Below are 23,818 nucleotides of genomic sequence, written 5' to 3'. Positions count from 1 at the left end.
GATTTAATTCTTTGTTTTTGTATATCTCTTTTTTTCTTGCGTCCCAATCTTGCATGTGGCAGACATTTTAGCCATTCAAAAGAATGCAAGAATATTTATTGCTCATCTTCAAAAGGCAAACGATAAAGTGTTTGTGTGTGCGTCAGTTTGTGTCTGTTTGTTGTTAAAAAAATCTCTTTAAAATTGATCTAGCTGATTATGAAACTCTGAAAGTATCTCTACAGCTGAATAACATTTTGTGTCAACCTGATCCAATGTAGCTGCYGCAGCCAGCTGGCCTTTACCCCTCCTCACAACACACAAATAACTAAACTCTGTCAATTTTACATAAATTAAGCTAAAATTTGTTGTCCTGGTAGCTAAGATTTATTCACAACACAAACTTTAAGCGTGAGATCTTGCAGTTTTGCAYGAGATTATTTCYGTGGARCTCTGTCYGCATTCTTGGCACAAAGTTGAGCTCRTTCTCAGCGCAGGTTGGACTCGGCCAGGGCTGTCCCTGTCACTTTATAGTGATAGATCATGTAGAGGAAAGGGTCTGGTTTGAAAAGCACAKGGTCTCGTCTTCGCTTTATGCAGATGATGTGATTCTGTTGGKGTCTTCGGGCCATGACCTTCATTGTTTTCTGGGGTGGTACGCAGCCAGGTGTGAAGCTACGAGGATGAGAGTCAGTTCCTCTAAATCTGAGGCCACGGTTCTCTGCCGGAAAAGGATGGAATAGCCCCTCCAGGTGAGGAGGGCTCTGCTTTAAGTGGAGAAGAAATATCTGGGTGTCTTGTTCACGAGTGATGGTAGGATGGAGTGGGAGATGGACTGACAGATTGGGGCCTCATCCTCAGTAATGAGGGTGTTGCTTTGGTTGGTTGTGGTGAAGAAAGAACTGAGTTGAAGGGCAAAGCTCTCGATTTCCTGGTCTGTTTACGTTCCACCCCTCACCTGTGGTCATGGCGAGCAGGAAGGTGTTGCTGGGGAGAGGGATGTCTGGGCTTCTCTCCTAGACCTGTTGCTTTCGGATAAACATCAGAAGATGGAGAGATTATTTGCATGGTTTGAGATTATCTTAATCTACAATTCTGGCATTAAAGGTAACGGGGCAAAATGGATTTCTTAAMGGAATTACAGGCCTTTAATTTATGGAAATACTGTACTTTACTGCATTACTGAATGTCCCAACTCGCATGTGTTGTGAAAAAAAAAAGTTTTCCATTGTACCTCTTGCACTTCTGGGTGCTCATTAGTTAATGCAGTCCTGGCAGTGTGACAGCGACATGTGCACCGTGTGCTGCATGTACAAACAGACCGGCTCTCCATCTGAAATTCTTCCTCTGAAGTTCCACCGCTGTGCTCCAGCTTGATCGAACCCATGGCCGCAGAGATTTTTCACACGTCAGCTCTGATTTCCCCGTTTGGCTCACTCTGGATAACATCCACTGCAGCGTAAAGAGATGAGAGATTCTTCCACCAAGAACTGTGTTTCAGTGAACACCAGCTCAGTTTCTGCAGCCACTTAAGCATGGGCGTTTGTTCAAACAGTTCACAACTCCCTCCCAGCATAAAAGAGAAACATTTTTCAGACATGCACAGCTTTCTTCTCTTAGGAATATTTTGAGTGTTACTTATAAAATATTGACTCTCCAGCAAACCCTTTGTATCAATGCCTGCTGATGTCAAATGTAAACTATACGTTTTAGAAACGGTCTGTATGGGTACATTTATAACCTCTATTGAATTTATGACTTGGATGTACATTTTAATTTTAAATAACCATTACCAGTCCCTGCTAGTGAAAAATATTAGAAATGTGGACAAGTGGAAAAAGATGGTTTGAAGCTTTTTTTTATTATTCAAACTGTATGTTTACTTGTGAAGAGAACAGCAGCAGGAGAAGATGTTTTTTTTATAAAACATTTGGTGACAAAGGCTGCATCCTGGCACTTCTATGATGTACAGAATTGTTCATTAATAATGCATCTTGTGACATCGCAAAACATATTAAAGTGTTGACATGACACTGAAATTCCCCATATCTGTATCTGACAGACTCAACGAAGTGCATTACAGCACATGTGTGTGTCTATGGTGTGCAGTATATATACTTAAAGCAAAAAGTAACAATATTTGTGTTGTTTGCTTTGTTGTTACAATGCTTCTTTGCAATGAGTATTTTACTAAGCACGTGTTTGGCAGCATCTGGTGTACCAGGAGCTCAAAACAAGTGTCAATATCAACAAAATAAGCTGTTTAGCAGAGGTTTGGTTAATTTTTCATGTGCGCAACCCGCATACTCTACTGCTCATCCCACAAATGCATGTTCCTTACAAATTGGCACAGTTTAAAAGGGAAAATAACAGTCTTCTAACAGTATGACTGAGTAAAATTTATTGACAAGATGCACTGTTACAAAAAAGAAATAATCCACCAAACACATATTTCCTTAATTTTTGTGCTAAACTCAATTGACATGGCAGCATTTTAGACAAGATTAATATTCAAGATGTAGATTTTTACAGTTACAGATTTGTTCCCTAGCTTTTGTAGCTTGTCATTAAAAATCAAACTGTAGAGTATTGACACCTTTTAAATCTGTTGAGAAGATAGGCATTGAAAATTGGCACACATAGTATTTTGTAAAAAAAAAAGAAAAGATTTTGGTACTTCAGGACTCAAAATAAGCCATGATATTGAGGAAACGATAATGTTTTGATACTTTTTTTTCTTGAACTTACAGTTTGATCAAGTTAACAACAGCAAGAAACAACTGAATAAAGATCTACAAGTCTAAAAGTGCAGATTGAAACAAACCATTAGGTTTGACACAGAAGCTACTGTGTAAACTCTGAAGATAATCTTGTAGAAATGCATGATTTTACCATGACGAGCCAATTTGTCTTTCTCCTCATCCAGAATGCCCTCCCATAGGACTGGAGACATTAAAGATCAACGATTTCCAGCTTCATGCTTCGTCTACAAAACGCTACGGCCTCGGAGCGCACAGAGGTCGCCTCAACATTCAGGTAAGGTTGAAAAGTGAAGAGCTGCTGCAGCTCAGCCAAGCTCCAAGGATTTGTTGGGGCTTGTCGTATAGCTAGCAGATCTCACCTTTTCATGGAGGCTTTCATGTTTACTAGAGYCATTTTTGCCCACTAAAGAGCAATGCAAGAGATATATGCTGGAGAAAAGACAGTATCTCTCACAGTCAGCACTGATTTAATGTCAAATTTAAACATCATGTGTGGATTACAGAGTCGCCTGGTTTTGGCTTGCTTCTCATAAATACAATGTTACCACCAAACCTGTGACTCATACTCAAACTTAAARAGTTCACATCTGTTGAAGTGGGATTCTGTGGAGGGTTATGAATAATTTTTATCTTACCTGTTGTAGATAGACCTTTGAATGACCTCAGATTGGAGGGAAWAAAAGCTTAATTCTGACCTGATTAAGAAGCTAATGTCTGAGACCCTTTAGTTTTCAAAGGGCTATGACCTCAAATGTTTCATGACAAACACTATTTTTTAAAACTTTTAAACACTGGTGTTTTACATTAATTTTTTTCATAAAAATGTCATACTATTCCCTCCAAAAGTGTCCCCAAAATTGACAAAACACATTTTTATGAGACGTGTGATTTTTTTAARTATGAAAACAAAACATTTTAGCCATTATAACTAGAGACAGTACTGGAATCTTGAAGTGGAAGCCGTAATGGTTGAGTGCCCATTTGTGATTGGATGCATTGCACAATTTTAAGACCCTCCCCTTTATGAAAAAGAATGGGACACTTGCCTGACTAAAACAAATAAACAATGTATCATGTTACACTGTGAAAGATAAATTGATGGCCGGTTAGTGAGTTAGGAGGATGTGTAATAAGGACTTTCATCGTTGGTACAGCCCCACATCCCTAGTGCACATTGGCTCCAAAAATACAACATGATTTTAGTTTTGGACAGTGAAAGTTAATAAAGACATTTAATTTATTTTTTATTTATGTCAGTGGTCATGGTTGCTCTTAAACTAACAATTAGCCTGTCTATGCTGTCAGATTTTAGCTTTTTTCTACAACCTCCTGATGCATCTCAGTAATCCAGGTAGAAGAAATCAAAAAGAAAAAACAAGTAGGTCCTCTGGATGGGTTCTTCTTTAGTGAAATGTTTCGTCTCTCCTCCAAGAGACSTCTTCAGTCTGATGAGTTTCAGGTGAACTCAGCCTTATAAGCCCTTCCTCAACCTGGACAAACAGGTTAGTCACATGCAAAAGAGGGCTATCGCCTAACAATAGGCTTGATTAGCTCTATTGTTCATAGAGGGTCACGTGCCCCATCAACTGACTTATTGGTTTGGATTCTTTGGCTCTGTTTTTTTGGTGTTTTGTTATGTGTGAACAAAAGTTGTGAATCAGGGCCCCAACGATACCCAACAAAAATAGGGAAAGAGAGACAAAAACCCGCTTGCACTCACTACATACACAACAAAACACCAAATAACCACAGCTGAAGCATCCAAACCAATAAGTCAGGTGATGGGGCACATGACCTTCTATGAACAATAGAGCTAATCAAGCCTATTGTTAGGCGATGGCCCTCTTTTGCATATGACTAACCTGTTTGTCCATGTGGAGGCAGTGCTTATAAGACTGAGTTCACCTGAAACTCATCAGACTGAAGAAGTCTCTTGGACGAGAGACGACACGTTTCACCAAAGAAGAACCCATCCAGAGGACCTACTTATTTTTTTCTTTTTGATTTTTTTCTACAACTTGAGTTTGTCCAAAGAGCTATCCACAACAAGTAAGATATTGATTGTTCATACATTTCCTCAGAATCTAGCTTCCAAAGAACCAAACTGTCCATTTAATGACAAAACATTGTTTAGAAGAATTGATATTTCCTGTTTGTTGTGCTTCAGAGGTACTTGGCTGTGCGCAAKCTGCACACAACCCTCATCTCCTCATGCTGACCTGCTCCAAATCCACTCGCACAATTAATAAAGCACACAAACACATGTTCTAAATTCAGTCAAGAGGCAGCAAACAACTAAACAAAGGGCTAGTTGTCTGTTGGGTATGAAAACTCATGTGGGTCCAAGTAAAAAGATCAATGGAGAACAGGAATTGTGTGTGGAAAAACAAAACAAACCAGATKAATTTGTTGATTTAGGCATTTCGTTTCTTTTCACATTTGTGTTGTGCCTGTTTCTGTTTGCATGCCAGACACCAACAGCACTGGAATAAATAACCTGATATTAAGATACAGCAGAGAAAAGACAGACTACCCAAGTTTCTGCTAAATGTTGCAGTAATCCCCAAAACAACCAAGTTTTTGAGTTTCTTCCAAAAGTGAAAGACAGWGCAACTTGTTTACGTGGCACAATCAAAGTCTGCTGCTGTTCATCAGAATCCTAAAAACAACTTCTTCACTCAGTTTAAAACAATAAGGCAAAGACTGAAGCATAAGAGTGCAGTAACTTGGCATGGAGCCACACCTCATTTTCCCAATCTCTTTAAGAAGGTATTATGATGACAGACGTGGGAAAGGCCAATCAAAGAAGTTTAAAGACGTGATTCCTAAAAATCAAACTTTTCCAGAGTGCTCAAAAGAAAACATACGTCTCAACAAAAGCATGAAAATGAAAAAAACACAGAGTTGGCTTCAGAAAAATCTTTTCAAAGTGACCCAGCAAGGGTCTAACTGTAAATGCAGAGCATCTCTGGTGAAGCCTGACAAATGTGTACAGCTGCTCCCCGCTCAGCCTGCTGGAGACGAAATGTTTCTGTCTGGAAGAAAAAATCCAACAAAAAGATTTACTAAACTCTGAGGATTATTTTCCAATAATACTCAAAGCTGCCATCACTTCCAGAGTCAAGTCTACTAAATGAGGGCAGTGAAAATTATTAAAAATACAAAACCCTGTTTCTTTCAGCACTTTGAACAGTTCACAGACAGAAGGGAAAAGGGACATTTATAAACCWGGAAAAGGCAGAAAAGTTTGAGCTCTTTCTTGTGGCAAAATGAATACAGTTTTAAACAACTAAGGTTTAAAAGATGCTTGTGTTTTTAACTCCAAGTGTATAATTTTGAAAATGCGTCGAGACCTGGAGCTTGGAAAAAAGGCAAAAAAATACTGAAAAATGTTTTTGTTTTGTTAAATCTGTGGAGACACATTGTTCTGTGACAGGCTAACCGAACATTAAACAGAACTATCCTGGCAGGTCAGTATTTGGAAATTTCATCCATCACTGCACAACAAACCAGTCAGTCCACATAATCTGGCCGGACCACGCTCATTAAATCAGTTTGCTTTTGAACACACATTAACATGAATCCCCTTGTTTTTGCTGTAATTCCTATTAAGAATCAGAACAAACCCGTTTGTGTAACACCTCCTCTGAAGTGTCAGTGTGTAAAGACATGGTTAAAGTGTTTTAAAAYGAGGTTCTGTTTGAATATCTGCTGTCAATGATTCATTAAACGTGACTCGACCCCCTCTGACCCACACAGGCCGGTCTTTACGAAGATGACCTGTACGACGGGGCCTGGTGCGCGGGCAGGAACGACCCACTCCAGTGGCTCGAGGTGGATGCCAGGAGGCTGACGAAGTTCACCGGGGTCGTCACGCAGGGCAGGAAYTCCCTTTGGTCGTGAGTAGGAGGCCCGCAGGCGTGCATTATGAGCTGCAGATTGAGGAAGTCAGGAAGTCCGGGTTGATCCCGAGGAATAATGTATGGGGCACATTTGTTGTGCCGTGTGGTGTTGTCTTTCTGACAGTTTGGTTTAATGTATTGTTCCATATCCAGGCACATCATTTCAAACAATTTGAAACCAAATCAGCCACGAGTGGAGCATTAGGGCAACTAATTCAAACCCAAACACAGTGAGCTGCCAAGCATCTAATTGCATGTGGCACAAATCTAAAATGTCTTAGACATAAGCACCAGACAGATGGCAATAATTAGCACAGAACTCTAAACAGCTTTAATTTTTCCTCTAAAACCTTTTGGAAAATTTGACGTTATAAATAAAAGAAAAAAAAAAGGAAGCTTTTCCATAGTTACCACTGAGCGTACCAACGCTCCACTTGGTTTTGCTTTTCTCATAAGTCTATTGCAATTTTTTTTACTGTAGGATTAAGGATTTAATTAATCTGAGTGCAAACTCAAGTCTTTTATACATACTAAAAGGTCACTACATTATTAAAAGAACGCTAGAGAAAAAAAAAAGATTTGAAAGCACAGAAAGTTGTTTCTTTTTGGATCCAAACAGAAATGGTAGGTAATATTTTTCGTTTTGTATGTTTTGATAAAACTTTAGTGTGCGGTTAAAAATATGTAAAGTTGTAAACTACATCATCACTGAGATGCATCTAAGTACTTATACAAATAAATCTTAATGTTCTTTGAATGCAAAGTTTTAGACCATCATCATATAATGAGAACGGAAGGAGTTATTAACCCTTTATATGTTGACTGATGTCAATTAGCTGAGACTTTTTGAAAGTTTTATTAAAGATCTCCTTCATCTTTCAGCTGCAGTGAGCCATCCTGCTCCATTTATTTAAGAGGTTTCCATCTGTTTGAGTTTTAAAATCTAATATAAAGCATTGTGTTCAAACAAAAGTTTAAGTTTAGTTTGTTTGCTGCAGTACAATCTTTATTTTTGGCATCACCTGGACTGCTGCATCAGTTAGCAGCRCTGAAGTTAAACAGTGCTACTCCACTGTGACACCCAGTGGTTTTGCTATGGCTGCGCATTAAATTTTTAACCTGCTGCATAATATGCAAACATGGATGATTCCACGTCAACTCCACTGTTTAGTCAAATTGTTGTTGCAGGAAAAAAACAGTTTTAATCATCATAAAAAATGCTGAAATCATAACAATAATCTGGATCAAATAGACTGATGAAGTTAAAGAAAGAAAATAGAGTYTGAGGCTTAGAAATTCCAAATTCTTATGGTTTCTGTGCCAGAAAACAATATTGAAAATGTCAAAATGACTTTTTTTTTCTTTTTAGCTTGAATTGTATTACTGTAATGGCTTTTTGGATACCCCCTTTGAACAAGGAATACATTACACATGATTTATGAACCACTGGCTGTGATTAATGGAACCTTTCCTGATCAAATAACCATTCAGTTGCRCTTTACAAGTCAACAATTACCCAATAAGAAGAATAAAGTAAAGCTGTGTAAATTAACTTTCATTGATAGGCTTGTTGTTTTGACAAAAAATAGAACAAACAAACTAACGAACCATCATGTCTACAAACAATAATTAAGAAATATTAAATTATCAAACTGAAAGGTCCAAATAATGGAAAATGAAAAACTAAATGATACTAATCTTTTTATAATCTATAAAACCACGTCAAAGTCAAGTATTTCTTTGTAATTTGTTGTAATATTACAATAAAAGGAGGAGCAAATGACTAAAATCTGGTATTTTATCTGTTCTTTTGTGAACAAAAGCAGTTAACTTTATTCCAACCGCCTGACTTTGCTCAGARATAATCTTTGACAACTTCTGGCCCTTTTATATTCTGTAATTGGAAGKGGGTCTTGCACAGACCTCTGAAAAGCTGCCGCACAGTTTGAGAGAAAAGGAGGATTATTTAATARGCCCTATTTGTGATTTGCCTTCAAGGCGAGCGCTATCTAAAGGTGYGGGAGACACCGATGCCTGAGAGTGAATGTTCGCTGCAATTAGCCGTGTGCAGAGCTTGTAGCTGTCTGCGGTGCCAGCTCAGGGGCTCCTGCCTGAAACAGCACTTTAATTAACAGAACTGGGAATTCTTACGAGGCTGGAAGTGAAGTGGCCAAAGTGATGTCTTTATCCAGAAGTATGGGAGGGACTGAGTCCATACATCTGTGTGCACTGGATGGATGACATTTAGTATTTAGTGAAGTCTTATGAACACTTACAGGGCACTTTTATGATTGATGCTTTACTTCTGAGTGTTCTACACAAAGCCCAGCAACTTTAACTTTCATCATGCATGTTGGATAAATTTTTACTAAGAAATATTTYCATTTTGTGTAATAATTTCAAATTGCACAATTTAGTTTAATTGATTTCCACTCTAAGTTCTTTTTATAGTGACAACATGGCCACTGATGGTTTAATAAATTCAGCACCTGGATCAAATTAAGTTTAAAGGGGCAGTATTATGTGTTTCTCAGGCACACATTTAAATACCATACCATAATAAAGTATCTATGTCACCTTTAGCTCTTGTTAAAGGGCTGTTTTTATGTTTAAATAGAAAATAAACTTATCTTTTCATCACTTCCTCTTCTAAACGCCTTGAAATTTGCCTCTGTCTCTTTAAGAACCACCTTCCGCTTCTGTCTCGCCCGTTTTGGTGCGGGGGGTGGAGGGGAGTGCTGCCATGATGCAGCTTACGTGGCAACTGAAAATGCATTTCCTCAAAGGTATTTTGAATCTGAAAAGAGCTTCACTGAGTGAGAACCAAAGTTAGGAGCTCAGCAGACAGTTTAAGTTTCACTTTCACTTTCACCCGAAAGCCTGCAGGAGTCATGGGCGGGGTGTGTGGGGAGGGGGAAGGCGGGGGCGCTCTGTCATGAGGAAGCTCGGCTTAAAGACACGTCCCAGGGGCGTTTCTGGTCCCCACCTGTCGTTTTGCTCCCCAGCATGGCTGCCTAAAAACGCTGCAGGATTTCTCAAACATGCATGAATGAGTCAAAGCAAGGCTTTGGGCATGTTTTATATGAGAGTATAACATTATAACATGAAATAAAACTCAAAAAAGTTGATTTTACATGTTACTGCCCCCTTTAAACATTAGGACACTTTTACTGAATTCAAGTCTTGTCATTTATTGTGATGCCAGATWAGACTGAAAATGGGTTCATTCATAGGGAAAGAACATAAAAAGATGAGGGCAAAAAGCTTTAAATGGTTTTTCCAAGAGTGATAAAGACTACAACTATCAAAAAATTAAATACTAAGTGAAATAATATACACTTTCACTTTAAGTGAAATATTATTCTGTTAAAGTAAAAATGATCAACAATTACAAGTAACATTCTTGTATTTGTGACCATTTTATTATTATGAGATTATTATAACTCAAGCACTGAAAGAATGTACTRCTCCAGTTGAAGAAACATACATTTATTTAAGTTTGCATGTAATTATTAAGTTTTTTTGTTTCATGTTGCACAAGATTGATTAAAAATYAGAAATGTCATTGTTTGTAACATTGCTTTGTTTTGTGTAAAGAAAAACAAAATCTGATATTTTTCTCCCCAGCTCCTTTTATTAGTGATGATGTAAAACATGTAACATTTGAGATATATTCATTAAAAACGTAAAAGAAAAAGAAAGGAGTTAAAAGAAAAAGACACGACTTAAGGGCAGAGGTATTGTGTCTTCCTTGAAATTGGCCTCTGTCTCTTTAAGAACCTCCTACCGTTTCTTACACTCCCACGTCATCATAAAAACACTTCGGGGGAGGGGAGCTGAGTGGGGACTGAGCTCCAAGGAGGAGCTATGTAAAAATAGGCGGAGCTTTGTACCAGCAAATGTTTAGGCAGCTCCACAGGAGATTCAAGGATTTCTCAAACATGCATGAATGAGTCAAATCAACACTCTATGTTTTTGATGAGGGAATGACATTACATGATAAAGCTCAAAAAAGTCTATTTTGCATAATACCACCCCCCATCCCCCTTAAAACACATGTGCTTATTTTCATTCTCCCACTTCATGAAACAAATCAGTCTTTTTCTCCTTTATGCTTCCTGCCATTCCCTTAATGTAATATAATACATTAAAGTGTAAATCGCTCATTTTACAATGTACTGTTTGTAAATGGGATTTTAGCCTTGGAGACTTTGAGCGCATCTAAATGAGTGGCTTCTTTATGACCTCCTCTGTGGTCTATATGCATTCTGTTCAGTCTGAAACTATTAGACTTTCCCTCTCCTCCTCTGATTGTCTCTTGATGCCGACAGGAGTGACTGGGTGACGTCGTACAAGGTTATGGTTAGCAACGACAGCCACACATGGATCACACTGACAAACGGCTCTGAGGACTTGGTGAGTTGAACCTATCTTCTGGTGCAGTAAATCCAAACCAACAGAAAATCATTAACACACTRTCACCTTGAAAACATTGTTCCTTTTATTTTCCTCGCTCTGTTAACTAGCTACATAAGGAACCTAGTTAATTGCTAATTGGATCCAAAAGGAAAAAATGAAATATAGCTCCAGAGTAATTACTGGGGAAGATTCGGACGCCTGCTTATTTCCAAGCTTAATGAGCTGTGAGGTGATAGTAAATACTAATGGTTCTCCTGCAGATGGGAACTCATCTTCTTAGTCTGTTTCTTCAGTTCACTTTAAGTAATGCACAAACAGTCAATAATAACAAAGAAAATCTGTTTTATTTTTATTCAACAATTGTCAGTTCGCATTCCAACTAGGTTTAACGGTGCACTCCTGTGTCTGGTGATGTCATCCGTGTGGGTGATTAAACCCCCTGCAGTAATTTAAGCCTCGGCTACAAGCTCCCCTCTCACCCACTCGCCCACCCTTCGTACCAAATGCCAAGCTGCTCTGTTGGCCTTTCAAAATACCAGAAAAGGTTCAGAGAAGAACTCTGGCCGTGGGTGGTAAAATTTGCAAGGAACTCCTCGGGGTATAAAAGTTTCATGATCTGTTTGGGGGGGACGGGGGGTGTATTTGTGTTCTTGACCTTAGAAACCAAACCTTTTGAAGTGTTTGCTTTTGTCGTGTGCAGGTTTGATTTTTTTTTCTTTTAAGCCTCTACGGAGCCCGCGAGAGGACATGGGGGGATTTTTTTCTTTTGCTTTACCTCGCAATACCTTGGCGTTGCCTCGCAATACTTTTGCATTCATTTGCAATATTGTTTTGCGTTCCCACGCAAAAGTTTGATTTGTATATGAGCTGAATTAAATCAGACTTTTATTTTGAAATATCYGGTTACCAAAACTGGATGTGTCGCCACAAGTTCGTGAATTTGACATTGATTTTACGTGGCTGCACTGTGTTAAAATATCGGCACATGACATACTTCCATGCGTGGCTGTGTGATATATTCATTCTGAAGCTGAATTAAAGCAGTAGGCTAACTCGCTAATGGTAAACATGTGAGTTTGTTAATAGGCACAACAGTGATAAACTACTTTTGCAAGGGAACACAAAAGATATTGCGAGGTAACGCAATACTTTTGCGTGGGAAAGCAAAAAAATAAAAACAATCCCCCATGTCCCCTCGCGGGCTCCATATCAAAGTGATATTCTATCGAGATGATAAACAAATATTGTCTTACCTGCAGTAGATGGCTCTTTGAACGACCTCAGTTTGGAGAAATGCTCTAATTTTGACATGATTTATGAGCTGGTTAATTCATTCATTGCCTCTGCACCGTGTGTTTGCCTCAGTAGACATTCCGCGGAAACAGAGAAAAAGAAATCCCCGTCCGGAACGTCTTCCCCTCACCCGTGGTGGCCCGGTACATTCGGATCAACCCTCGCTCCTGGTTTTACAGCGGCAGCATCTGTATGAGAGTGGAAATCCTCGGCTGTCCTTTGCCAGGTGACGGGTCTTGTGAGCTTGAGTGGTTTGAGTCAAAGCGATTAGCAGCGGATGAAAGAYGTTTGGTTTTATGAGCTGGGTTTTGACAAACTGATGAAAGTTTGGCACAACTGGGATCTTGTTTCTAAGAAAATGCTGAGCTGTTAATGYGTGATTCATGAATGCCAGGAGGACAGTTTATACATCAAATTTAGCTGGCTTAAAGGAGACACATCATGCAAAATTCATTTTTTTAACTGTTAAACGCATTTTGTTGTGTACTTGRAGTTTCTAGGATTGAAGAAAATTTGAATTCAGTCTCTCGTAATGCTGTGTAGATATCTTTATACTAGTTTTCTGTTTTCTATTACCTCTTTTTTTTAAATTTCAAACAAAATGTTTCTTCCCCACATCTCTGCTATCAAATTAGAATGGGGTGCTCTGGAAGCTGCAGGGCCGKGTGTGTTTTAAATATTAAATCTTCACACACACAAAAACAAGCAAAGTTACAAACAATGATGACATTTCTGATGTTTCATACCAAATGCCAAGCTGTGCATTTAAAGAGACAGCCTCAAAATGAGTTGATCTGAAACACACGTCAGAAAAGGGGTGAAAGAGGGGTTTGTGGATTTACAATATGGAGGAATTCAGACCAAAACATTGCRGTTCCACTTTATATAGACCCCAACTGAAGGATTTAAAAGTTAAAAAGCAGGATTTAAAAGAATGATATATCTCCTTTTAAAAGTAGGCTGAATTTCAAAACTGGCTTCCATGCCTGGATTTGTCATTTAATAATCTTATGATGCTGAATCACAGCTAGTCACCGAGTGTCGTTCCAAACAAAGAAAATCAATTCACTTCTTTAAGTCACYGAATATCGATCGTGTCTAATCTGATTGCAGATCCAAATAATTATTACCACAGACGCAATGAGGTCATAACAACYGACGACTTGGACTTCAGGCATCACAGCTACAAAGAGATGAGGCAGGTGAGTCATGGGAATAGATAACATCTTGTTCTCAGGAAGCTTAGGATCGTGTTTTTTTATTTTTTATTTTTATGCAACGTTGTGTCAAACARCTAGCCAGCGCCACTTCTTTTGTTTTCTTTGGCAAAGAATGCAGCAGAACACATGAACACTTGGAGCAGCATAAAAAAGCACGAAGCACCTTCTGGGTTGTATCATTACTTATTCATTTAGTTGTCACTAGCAGAAGGAGGACAGCCGTGTTTGTCACAGTGCACACTGTGCCTGAGTGTCTGTGAATCATAATACTCTGTAATGTAGCATGTCTTGTTTATTTTATTTTATTTTTTTCACCAAGCGGTGGACTGGAAGTGTCCTGAGCTGCTGTTCGCCTCATCCACAGGAGCAGAGTTGTAAAGTAACTAAGTACAAATACTTTGTTACTGTACTTAAGTAGAATTTTCTGGGTATCTGTATTTTACTTGAGTTATTATTTTTCAGCCTACATTTTACTTCTACTTCTTACATTTTCACACAATTATCTGTACTTTCTACTCCTTACATTTTTTTAAAAAGGCAAGAAGTGCAAAGTTGTTACTTTTAATTCATTTTTGCTTGTTTTCATTCCAGCTTATTATTGTAAAAAATAAATACTATCCATATAAATTGTGCCTCCTATAGAGTGAATTTAATTGTGGTTGAATGAGAAGTATAACTATATAAAATTCTGATACCATATTAGTTTGTACACAAACAAATCATGTCACACTCCAGCAGGACATAATCATTAAAATAAAAGTTTTTACTTAAGAAGTATTTATATTTCATTAATTATATTATTGCATTTGGCCACAGCCTTCAGATAAATTTTCATTTTGGAGAAATGTTTTGAGCAACCTTGATATATGTGTATAAATTGAAACAGCTGGACTAGTGCATCCTAAATTCAACATAAATTATTTTAATACAACAGTCATTTCTTCATTGTTTTGGGGGCTCACCTCCTAATAAATGTCATTACAGAAAATCTAACTGCTCATTTTAAATCAATACTTTTACTTTTAATACTTAAGTACAAAATAAATCAGATATTTTGAGACTTTTACTCAAGTAATATTCCTAAAGGAGACTTTAACTTTTACCAAAGTATTTTTGGTAAAATACTTGTACTTTTACTCTAGTAATATTCCTAAAGGAGACTTTAACTTTTACCAACGTCATTTTTTGGTAAGATTATTGTACTTTTACTCAAGTATCACTTTGTGGTACTTTATACAACACTGCACATGAGACATTATTCAGCTTAAATTTAGTCATTTGTCAACCCAAGATAATCTTAGTTGAAATTTAGCACAAAAGGAGGTGGACAATTTACAATTTTGCAAGGGATTCTACAGCCTTTACTTTCTTTTTTTTATGTTTCCTTTGAGGTTAATGTGTGCCGCAGAGTCTACAGCCTCAGCAGGGCTTTACAAAGAAAGGAAGAACTATTTTTAAAGACTCTTTTTCAAAAGCTTTCTCACCCTTGACATTTCGCTCTTTTGTGTAGAACAGGTACCATATCTCCCCCTTTTGTCTGCAGCAGCTTTAATAGTGCCGTGCCAGAACTTTTGAGAGGAGGCAGCCTTCTCAAAAGTAAAGTACATGCCCCACGAGAGTAAAAAAGACATCCTTTAAATTGTTTAAGGACTGTCCTTTTATAAAAAAAGAAAATCACACCTGCAATGGGGAATAGGTCAGCACAGCATACTGTAGAAAATAAAAAAAATATCCCCAGCGTTTTTTTAAAGAAGAAAAATGTGCAGTTTATAGAAAAAAAAAAGCAAAATGTTTTGTATTGATCCAGGTAAATAAAGCTGGTGTGTTTATCAGGGGAACGCGGAGCTTCATTAAAGTGAGAGCAGTACTTTCACCCTCGCCTTGTAATCTTTTTTTCCCCATCGACAAACCTGACATTTGTTTGGTGATTTACTTGTTTGGAGAAGTCAAGATTGAACCCACCTTTAATTAAAAGCTCATCACACCTGAGTGCTAAACGACTTCCGCAGCAGCTGGAGCGGCGAGTCGACACAGATTTCCGGCACTAATGCAGCCTCTTCATTTCACAGCTGGTTGGTCTTTTTGCTGCTGCACTTCTCTGTGTGACCACTGATGCCCAAAAGGGTAAATAATAATAATTGTTTCTATTTTAATCAGTTCCTCTGTCAGCCTGTCGTTATAATTGCTTTGACTGGTTCTCTTATAGTCAGTCTGGCTGGAAACTAAAACAAGCCTGTGACAGAACTGATTTAAAACACCCAATATAAAAAAATGATTTATGCTAAATTAACTCTTCACAAAACCCTTGCAGCAATAAAGTGAGAGCCTTCTGAAGACATTAAAGTATAATTTACCATATGATTTGTAAATGTTGCTTTGAAGAACCAACCTATCTGACTGATTTAATTGCTGCTAAATCCTCATTGGTGCGTTCATGTACCCAGTATCCCTTTTTCTTTCTTTTTTTTCTTATTGAACCCTGCTCCCGTATTCATAAATGCTGACAGTTCTTTATTTGCCTCATTATTTAGCTAAACTCATGACTTGAGAGCTTTTGATCATTCAGTTAATTAGAACTATTTATTTGAATGACAGGTGATTTAATCCGTCCGTCCATTATCTTCTGCTTATCCGGGATCAGGTCGCGGGGGCAGCAGCCAAAGCAGAGACCCAGACTCCCTTTTCCTCAGCCACTTGGACCAGCTCCTCCAGGGGAATCCCGAGCTGTTCCCAGGCCAACCGAGAAACATATTCCCCCCAGCGTGTCCTGGGTCTTCCTCTGGGCCTCCTCCCAGTGGGACATACACGGAACACCTCACCAGGGAGGAGTCCAGGAGGCATCCTAACCAGTTGCCCGAGCCACCTCAGCTGGCTCCTCTCAACGTGGAGGAGCAGCGGCTCTACTCTGAGTCCCTCCCTGATGACTGAGCTTCTCACCCTATCTCTAAGGGAGAGCCCAGACACAGAAGGAAACTCATTTCAGCCGCTTGTATCCATGATCTCGCGACCATAGATGGGGGTAGGAATGTAGACCGACCAGTAAACCCAGAGCTTTGCCTTCTGGCTCAACTKTCGCTTCACCAGGACAGACCAGTACAGCGCCCGCATCACTGCAGACGCAGCACCAATCCTCCTGTCGGTCTCCCCCTCCATTCTTCCCTCATTCGTGAACAAGACCCAGAGATACTTAAACTCCTCCACTTGGGGCAGGACCTCCTCACCTAGAGAAAGCAGCCTACCCTTTTCCAGCTCAAGACCATGACCTCGGATTTGGAGGCACAGATCCTCATCCCGTCCGCTTCACACTTGGCTGCAAACCGCTCCAGTGAGAGCTGGAGATCAGGATCTGATGAAGTCAATAGGACCACATCATCCGCAAAAAGCAGAGATGCGATCCTAAGGTCACCAAAAAGGATCCCCTCATCACCTCGGCTGCATCTAGAAATTCTGTCCATAGAAGTTATGAACAGAATCAGTGACAAAAGGCAACCTTGGCGGAGTCCAGMTCTCACTTCTCAGCTGTTTTAATGTCCTTGTTAAATACAGCAACTGGAGTATAATTTGTGGAAACCTTTCCTTGCCTTAGTGTTTTTTAATGCAGTTTATTTTGCTGCATCAGAAAAGCAAACATGATGCTTTTTTAATATTATTTTGTTTTTGGCACTTTTCAGATTTCTTTCAAACGAAAACTGCTGTTCCCTAAATGTTTGTGACAAATCTAACTGCACTATACGAAATGAAAAGTTGAGCAATTTACTTTATTTTAAAGAAAATGTGTTAATTGTTAGGTGACATAATTTAAGTAAATTCAACACTTAATTTTGTACAGTATATCAAGTCTTTCTTTTTAAGAGCATTTAACTCTTTTATATTAAACTAAAGAGTAATAAGAGTAAATGCTTTATTTGTTTACCCTYTACAGCTWATGAAAGTGGTTAATGAAATGTGCCCCAACATCACCCGGATCTATAACATAGGAAAATCCCAGAGCGGCCTCAAACTGTACGCCATTGAGATCTCTGACAACCCAGGAGAACACGAAGTKGGTGAGTATCTAATGCGACACAATAACCTGATATGATCACATTCATGAAGCCATAGTTGAGACGATGTGCATAATTAATCCCCCTCTGTCTTTCTCCCGTTACACCCTGCGCATAATCCTGTTGACCAGGCGAACCGGAGTTTCGTTACACAGCAGGTTCTCATGGTAACGAGGTGTTGGGAAGAGAGCTCCTCCTCCTGCTGATGCAGTTCATGTGTTTGGAGTATCTATCTGGCAACCAGCGGATCCGTCACCTGGTGGAGGAGACCAGAATCCACCTGCTGCCGTCCGTCAACCCTGACGGGTACGAGAAAGCCTTTGAAGCGGTAGGTCCGCACGACAACCATGAGCGACCTCAGCTCGTCAGCTGCGTTTCGGCTATAATTTACCATTGATAATTGTGCTTCACTTAAATCAGTTGAAGGCTGAGATGAAAGACCACATTTTAATGAAACATGAATTGATGAAGACAATCAAAGAGCACCGGCTTGTTCGATAGAAATCAAATGATCCTCCACGTCATTTGGTGAGCTCRGGTACAAACACAAACTAAGGATGTGTCTCAATAAAAACTGTCATGTCAGTTTGTATTTAACAGAAAACACACGTTAAATATGATGAACTTATTCAACCCTGTAAGTTAAAACAGTCAAAAAGCTTTCTTTCAGCTCCAATAGTCATATTCAGTCCAGGCTGTTGCAGTAAGTTCACYTTTTAAAGCTAATTACTTGAATCTGATTAATTTACTATGTGAAAAAAATTAGCAGTAGTACAATTGATCATATAGTTCAACAATTTAAGCTTCTTTTGACTCAATTTGCAATAAGCAGAGCGAAAAAAAAAACAATCAGTTAGCCCTTGTATGTAACAGGCCTAGAAAAACTGCATGTTCTGCAGTGTGAGTGTTGAKTGCTTAACGSTTCAAAGAGGCGRAACATTAGYTAAAATGAACAAAATGCTRTCTAAAAGTAGCTAAAATTAGCAAACCACYAGCTAAAAGCATCTTCTTGTATTTCCACACCTTCTGCAACTGACTCTAATAATTCTGTCAAATCTATTTTGCATCAATACAACTTAACAATTGCTCCTCAAACCATCATATATTTTATTTTTTTTCTACATATGTGACTCATCACATCGAAACAAGGATTAAGTCCAAAAGTGGGATGTGGAGAAATAGGCAGATATAGGGTTTTGATTTTAATGTGTGCAAAAATTGCATTTTGTCAAATTATAATGAATTAATGCCTTATAAATGTATCATTTGAATGAACTGTCGGTATAATCCTGAATAAATGTTTTGAAGCATTTTTTTGAGCAGTAGCAACAAATAAAAAACAGATTTTGAGGAAAAACGCCTAAAATGTTGAATTTTTCTCTGTGAGCTGCAATGTTTTGGTTTCTTTCTAACTGGGAAATCTTAATACAAAAATGCTATTTGATGTTTCCTCTTCATATTAACATCAAAAACACTCAATAAATTTACATAAAATTAGGATTCAGACCAAACAGTAATTATAATAACCAACAAACCAACCAGCATTATTATAACCAACAAGACAAATTAAGTCATATCTCTGGATAAGCTTGTGATTTCAGAATGATCCAGTTATCAAAATGCAGCTTTTAAAGCCAGAAATCTGAAAATGTAATTAGGTCATTTTGACCAAATTTGACTCAATCCTCATTTCGATATGATGGGTGTGTAACTTTTTAACACAGGGTTCAGAGCTCAGTGGCTGGTCTCTTGGTCGATGGTCCAACGATGGAATAGACATTCACCACAACTTCCCTGATCTCAACTCCATCCTGTGGGAGGCTGAGGCCAAGAAGTGGACTCCTCGCAAAACGCTCAACCACCATGTAGCCATCCCAGAATGGTACCAGTCAAAAAATGCCTCAGTGAGTCCAACCGATTTACAGATTTGTGTAAAACTCAGGGAATTTCAGTCTTTCCATGCTGGCAGATTTAATCTTAGTTTAGTCTTGAAAAGTGGACAGGCTGGTTTGCGTGCTGTATGTTCTACATGAAGCTCTGTGGTACCTGCACATTATAGACTTTAAATAGACACACATTCACATATACATTATATACTGAAAATGCAGAAATGGATGGGGTTTGCCAATGCTATGTTTTGCAGAACAATCACAAGTGTCCACTAAATCCTTTCTAAATACTAACTAGTAGTATTAAAAATAAAAACTTACTTCTCAGACAGGAAGTAGTTGGTGTTGATCTAAAACTAGTGTTCTAGTAGAAACACTTTTCTTATGGCAAAAAACAGGCCACCTCGCTGAGTTGTAGTCTGGCATTGTCTTCTTTTCCTGCACCTCCCACCTCCACAGTAACAAACAAATCTCCCAGTAAAGACCGTCATCCGTTTGAAAAGGGTACAGCAGTCACGAGGGGCGCATCAGCACCGTCTATTTTGGGCGAAGCAGATGAGTTTGCTGTGTGTGACGCAAAGGCTGAGCAGAAATACACAGAGCGTTCTATTAAAAGCTCCCCCCTCTTCTCACCAGTGTTTTGACGTTGGTGGGAGCTGTGGATGAGTCACACACAGCCTCCAGAATAGCTGCTGCAGCTGCAGGACTGGGATTCCCATCTGTGCTCAAAAAGCAGCGAAACCTATCCTTGTTTGCCCCGCTGGCTGGTCCAACCAGWGCTCGACGATGAAAAGGCTGGTTTTATCAAACGGGCCTGGCAGCTTGGATAATTGCTGATCGCTGGATTCTAGCTGGGTTGTAAAGATTTACGAATTAGAGTCATTATTCCMGAGATAATTGTACAGCACGGACTGTGTAAACAGCCTTTTTGATAGCTTTATTGCATCCCTTTGAGAGCACATCGCAGTGAGATAATTTCAGCACAAGGGAGTTAATTTAGAAATCACTGCTTAGATGATTGTACTGATTACATTAACCAAGCCCCTTGTTTGCCCCCCCCCCCCCCCCTACAGGTTGCCTTGGAGACACGAGCTCTGATAACATGGATGGAGAAAATGCCCTTCGTGCTGGGTGGGAACCTCCAGGGAGGCGAGCTGGTGGTGACCTTCCCGTATGACAGAACCCGCACCCAGGGGGTGGCCATGGAGCAGACCCCCACCCCCGACGACCACGTCTTCCGCTGGCTGGCCTTCTCCTACGCGTCCACCCACCGACTGATGACCGATGCCAACCGACGGGTCTGTCACACAGAAGACTTCGCCAAGGAGGACGGCACCATCAACGGAGCCTCCTGGCACACGGCAGCTGGAAGTTAGTGTCCGTGTTCATTGGGGTTGTTGAGTCACTAACCCAAACACCTCACCATGAAAGTTATTTTCTGCTCAGCATGGAACTTCTGAGTTTCGCCAACCTATGAACGTGTAAATTGAGTACTTTCACCCCACTTCTGGTTTCAGCCTGATGCATCATGSAATATTTCAAACTTTTTATCTAAAGAAAAGGCAATGTAAAATAAAACCTACTTTCATTTCTCCAGCTCATTAATAGCTTACCACACTGTAGTTTTTGCTTTTAGATGTCTTTAACAGTGCGTTCTGAAGCAACACCTTAGTACACTATAGTAACCACATAACAAACTGCAACCAAAAATTCACATTAATATGAATAAGAGGGAGACCTGTCATTTATCATTTAAAGTAGGTCTGTTTCAGTATCATTAAAGACCACAAAGTCATTTATTGTGTCAGCTGGTTTATAGACTAATAAATGGATGACAACACTTAAATATGCCACACGAGCCTGCTCAGTAAAAAACCTGAATAATCCGCAGTGAATTTAGTCAGGTTGTTTTTACAAAAATGTGCCAATTATCTATTTCCCTTTTGCTTCTGTGAATGAAATCTAGTTTAATGAATTATGGATATGTTTTACAAAAAACAAAACTTTTGCGTTCTTTGATTGGCAATTCATGGGTGGCAAAATGTTTTTTTTTTTTTTTTTGTTTGTTTTTGGTTTTTTTTTTTTTCAGCAGCTTTTAAGCAAAAGTTAAAAAGCTTCACTTTACCCCACGGTCCAGTACAGCAATTCTGAGGGGAAAATGAAAAAAAAAAACATTAATTAAAATATTGACTTATCTTCCTAATTGACAATTATAAGGGTATAAGGCAAGAATTGTTACTCAAGAAGGAATTAGACCTTCATTGTTTTTCTTAATGTATTTTGTACATTGTAAATTGAAGATTTTTTGATTGAAATTATTTATTTGAGGAAAAGGGGCAGAAATCAAAAGATTTTTTTTTCTTCTTCTGCTACCTTTCATGTAATTTATGTTTTTTTTGCATGTTGAATTTATGTTGTTTTGTTTTAATTGAATAAAATTAATAATAATAATAATAATAATAATAATAATAATAATAATAATAATAATAATAATAATAATAATAATAATAATAAGATGTGTCTTAAATATGCTAAGTATGTTGACTTTTGAGGGTGTTAAAATTGTAGCACTAGGTTCCTCCATGTTCAAATATTTCTAAATCATTGTAAAGTGTGTCATTATGAAATTTAATTATAGGGTTCACAATTTTCTTTCCTCCCTGCAATTTAAACCATGGATTTGTGTCTCTTTCCTGACAGGCATGAACGATTTCAGCTACTTGCACACCAACTGCTTTGAGCTGTCCATGTATGTGGGCTGTGACAAATTCCCTCACGAGAGCGAGCTGCCAGAGGAGTGGGAGAACAACCGCGAGTCTCTTCTTGTTTTCATGGAGCAGGTACAAAGCCAGCTCATTTGTCAACACAAAGAAACTTCCTTTTGTGTGCAAAAAAAAACATAAGATGCCTTTTGAAGTGGGGTGTTGGAAAAGTGAACTCGAGCTAACAACTCTTGCAGGTGCATCGTGGGATCAAAGGTGTGGTCAGGGACCTACAAGGTCGTGGAATAGCYAACGCCATCATCTCTGTGGAGGGCATCAGTCACGATGTTCGCACAGGTACATTCCTGCGTTTCTCTTCAGTAACTTCGGCTGTTTGTGKTTAATCCAAGAGTGTCCTCGAGGGCCSCTATCCTGCAGGTTTTTCTGCTTCAACACACTTCATTTGAATGATTGGGTGATTAACAGGCTTCTGCAGAACTTGAAGAGGTAGTTCAATCAGTGAACCAGGTGTGTTGGAGCAGGGAAACCAGTAAAACATGCAGCGGTCCTCGAGGACCAGTGGTACACCTCYGAATCAACTTGTGCTTCCAACTATGACCACAAAGATATTTTAATTATTTTCGTGTGGTCAAAGTGTGGTTTTTCAATCATCTGCAGAAAATACCTCATTGCTGCTTTGATTCAACTATCTCCATGTCAGTTTATTCTTTTGGCTGCTGGTTGGTATTTTGTAAGATTGAATAAACGGCATAAACCAAAACATCTGATATAATTGGAACCGTTGATTGGAATCAGATTCCTGAAAACAACGAGATCTCTGATTGGGAAGGCAGTTTCTTAAAGCTACAGCTGACAAAAGTCGCTTTATTCTTAGAGYGTGAAATCAAATTATTGCAAAGTCATTAGACTGGATTATTCCTGGAACTGAGAATAAGTCACTGCTTCCTTTCAGAATCCTTGTTACCCTCAGACGTAGGAAAGTATTTAGGCAATATGTTTAGAAAAATATTATTTCTCAGCTGCTTTGAATTCATTTTATAACTGCATGACTTTTCAGAAAACAGACATTTATAATGAAGATTTGTTTTCCTGCTCAATGAATCAACTGTGGAGCAAGTTTTATTTACTGTATATAGTCAAGAATTCCCAGGTTTTTAATTTTTTTTTTTTTTGCGGGAAAAAAAATCAAAATTTCTCCTTAGTAGTAGTTATTTTCAATTCATTTATATTTGTGTGTTTTATGGCTTGGGTTGATCTCAAATTAGTAGCTCCAGTTTCTTTGGCCACCAAAATTGTTTTTCGAAGAAATTTTTAGCACATTGATCTAATAATTAGTCTCTTGTGTGCAGAGGAGGCAACTTAATCTCAAAAGAACAGCCACATATTTGCTTGCTTTTAGTTTTCCAAGCTGATTGGTTTTACTCATAAAAAATAACAGATGTGCATAATCACATAGGACTTTATTTTGTTGAAAAGACGCAGGAAGTGTAACTTTAAAAACAACTAAACTTGGAACAGAAACATCGGCCTCTCTCTCTCTGTGCATGTGTGTGTGTGTGTGTGTGTGTGTGTGTGTGTGTGTGTGTGT

The 23,818-nt window shown here is 38.7% G+C and overlaps 1 protein-coding gene across 1 annotated transcript in view; it reads left to right on the top strand.

Annotated features, from left to right (window-relative positions):
• The window catches only part of cpxm2 (carboxypeptidase X (M14 family), member 2), a gene marked incomplete in the record, with an annotated part of 32,622 nt that overhangs the window by 8,048 nt on the left and 756 nt on the right, over window positions 1-23,818 (top strand). Inside the window, 11 exon segments of the mRNA XM_014007029.1 lie at window positions 2,906-3,015; window positions 6,501-6,640; window positions 10,975-11,059; window positions 12,431-12,581; window positions 13,469-13,557; window positions 17,498-17,621; window positions 17,750-17,946; window positions 19,343-19,522; window positions 20,581-20,878; window positions 22,208-22,347; window positions 22,467-22,566. Of these exon segments, the coding sequence (XP_013862483.1) occupies window positions 2,906-3,015; window positions 6,501-6,640; window positions 10,975-11,059; window positions 12,431-12,581; window positions 13,469-13,557; window positions 17,498-17,621; window positions 17,750-17,946; window positions 19,343-19,522; window positions 20,581-20,878; window positions 22,208-22,347; window positions 22,467-22,566 (1,614 nt within the window).

Source organism: Austrofundulus limnaeus, unplaced genomic scaffold (assembly GCF_001266775.1).
Source record: "Austrofundulus limnaeus strain Quisiro unplaced genomic scaffold, Austrofundulus_limnaeus-1.0 Scaffold39, whole genome shotgun sequence".
In the NCBI taxonomy this organism is placed as follows: Eukaryota; Metazoa; Chordata; class Actinopteri; order Cyprinodontiformes; family Rivulidae; genus Austrofundulus; species Austrofundulus limnaeus.
The sequence above is the reverse complement of the archived record's forward strand: the minus strand, read 5'-3'. Positions and strand labels throughout refer to the sequence as shown.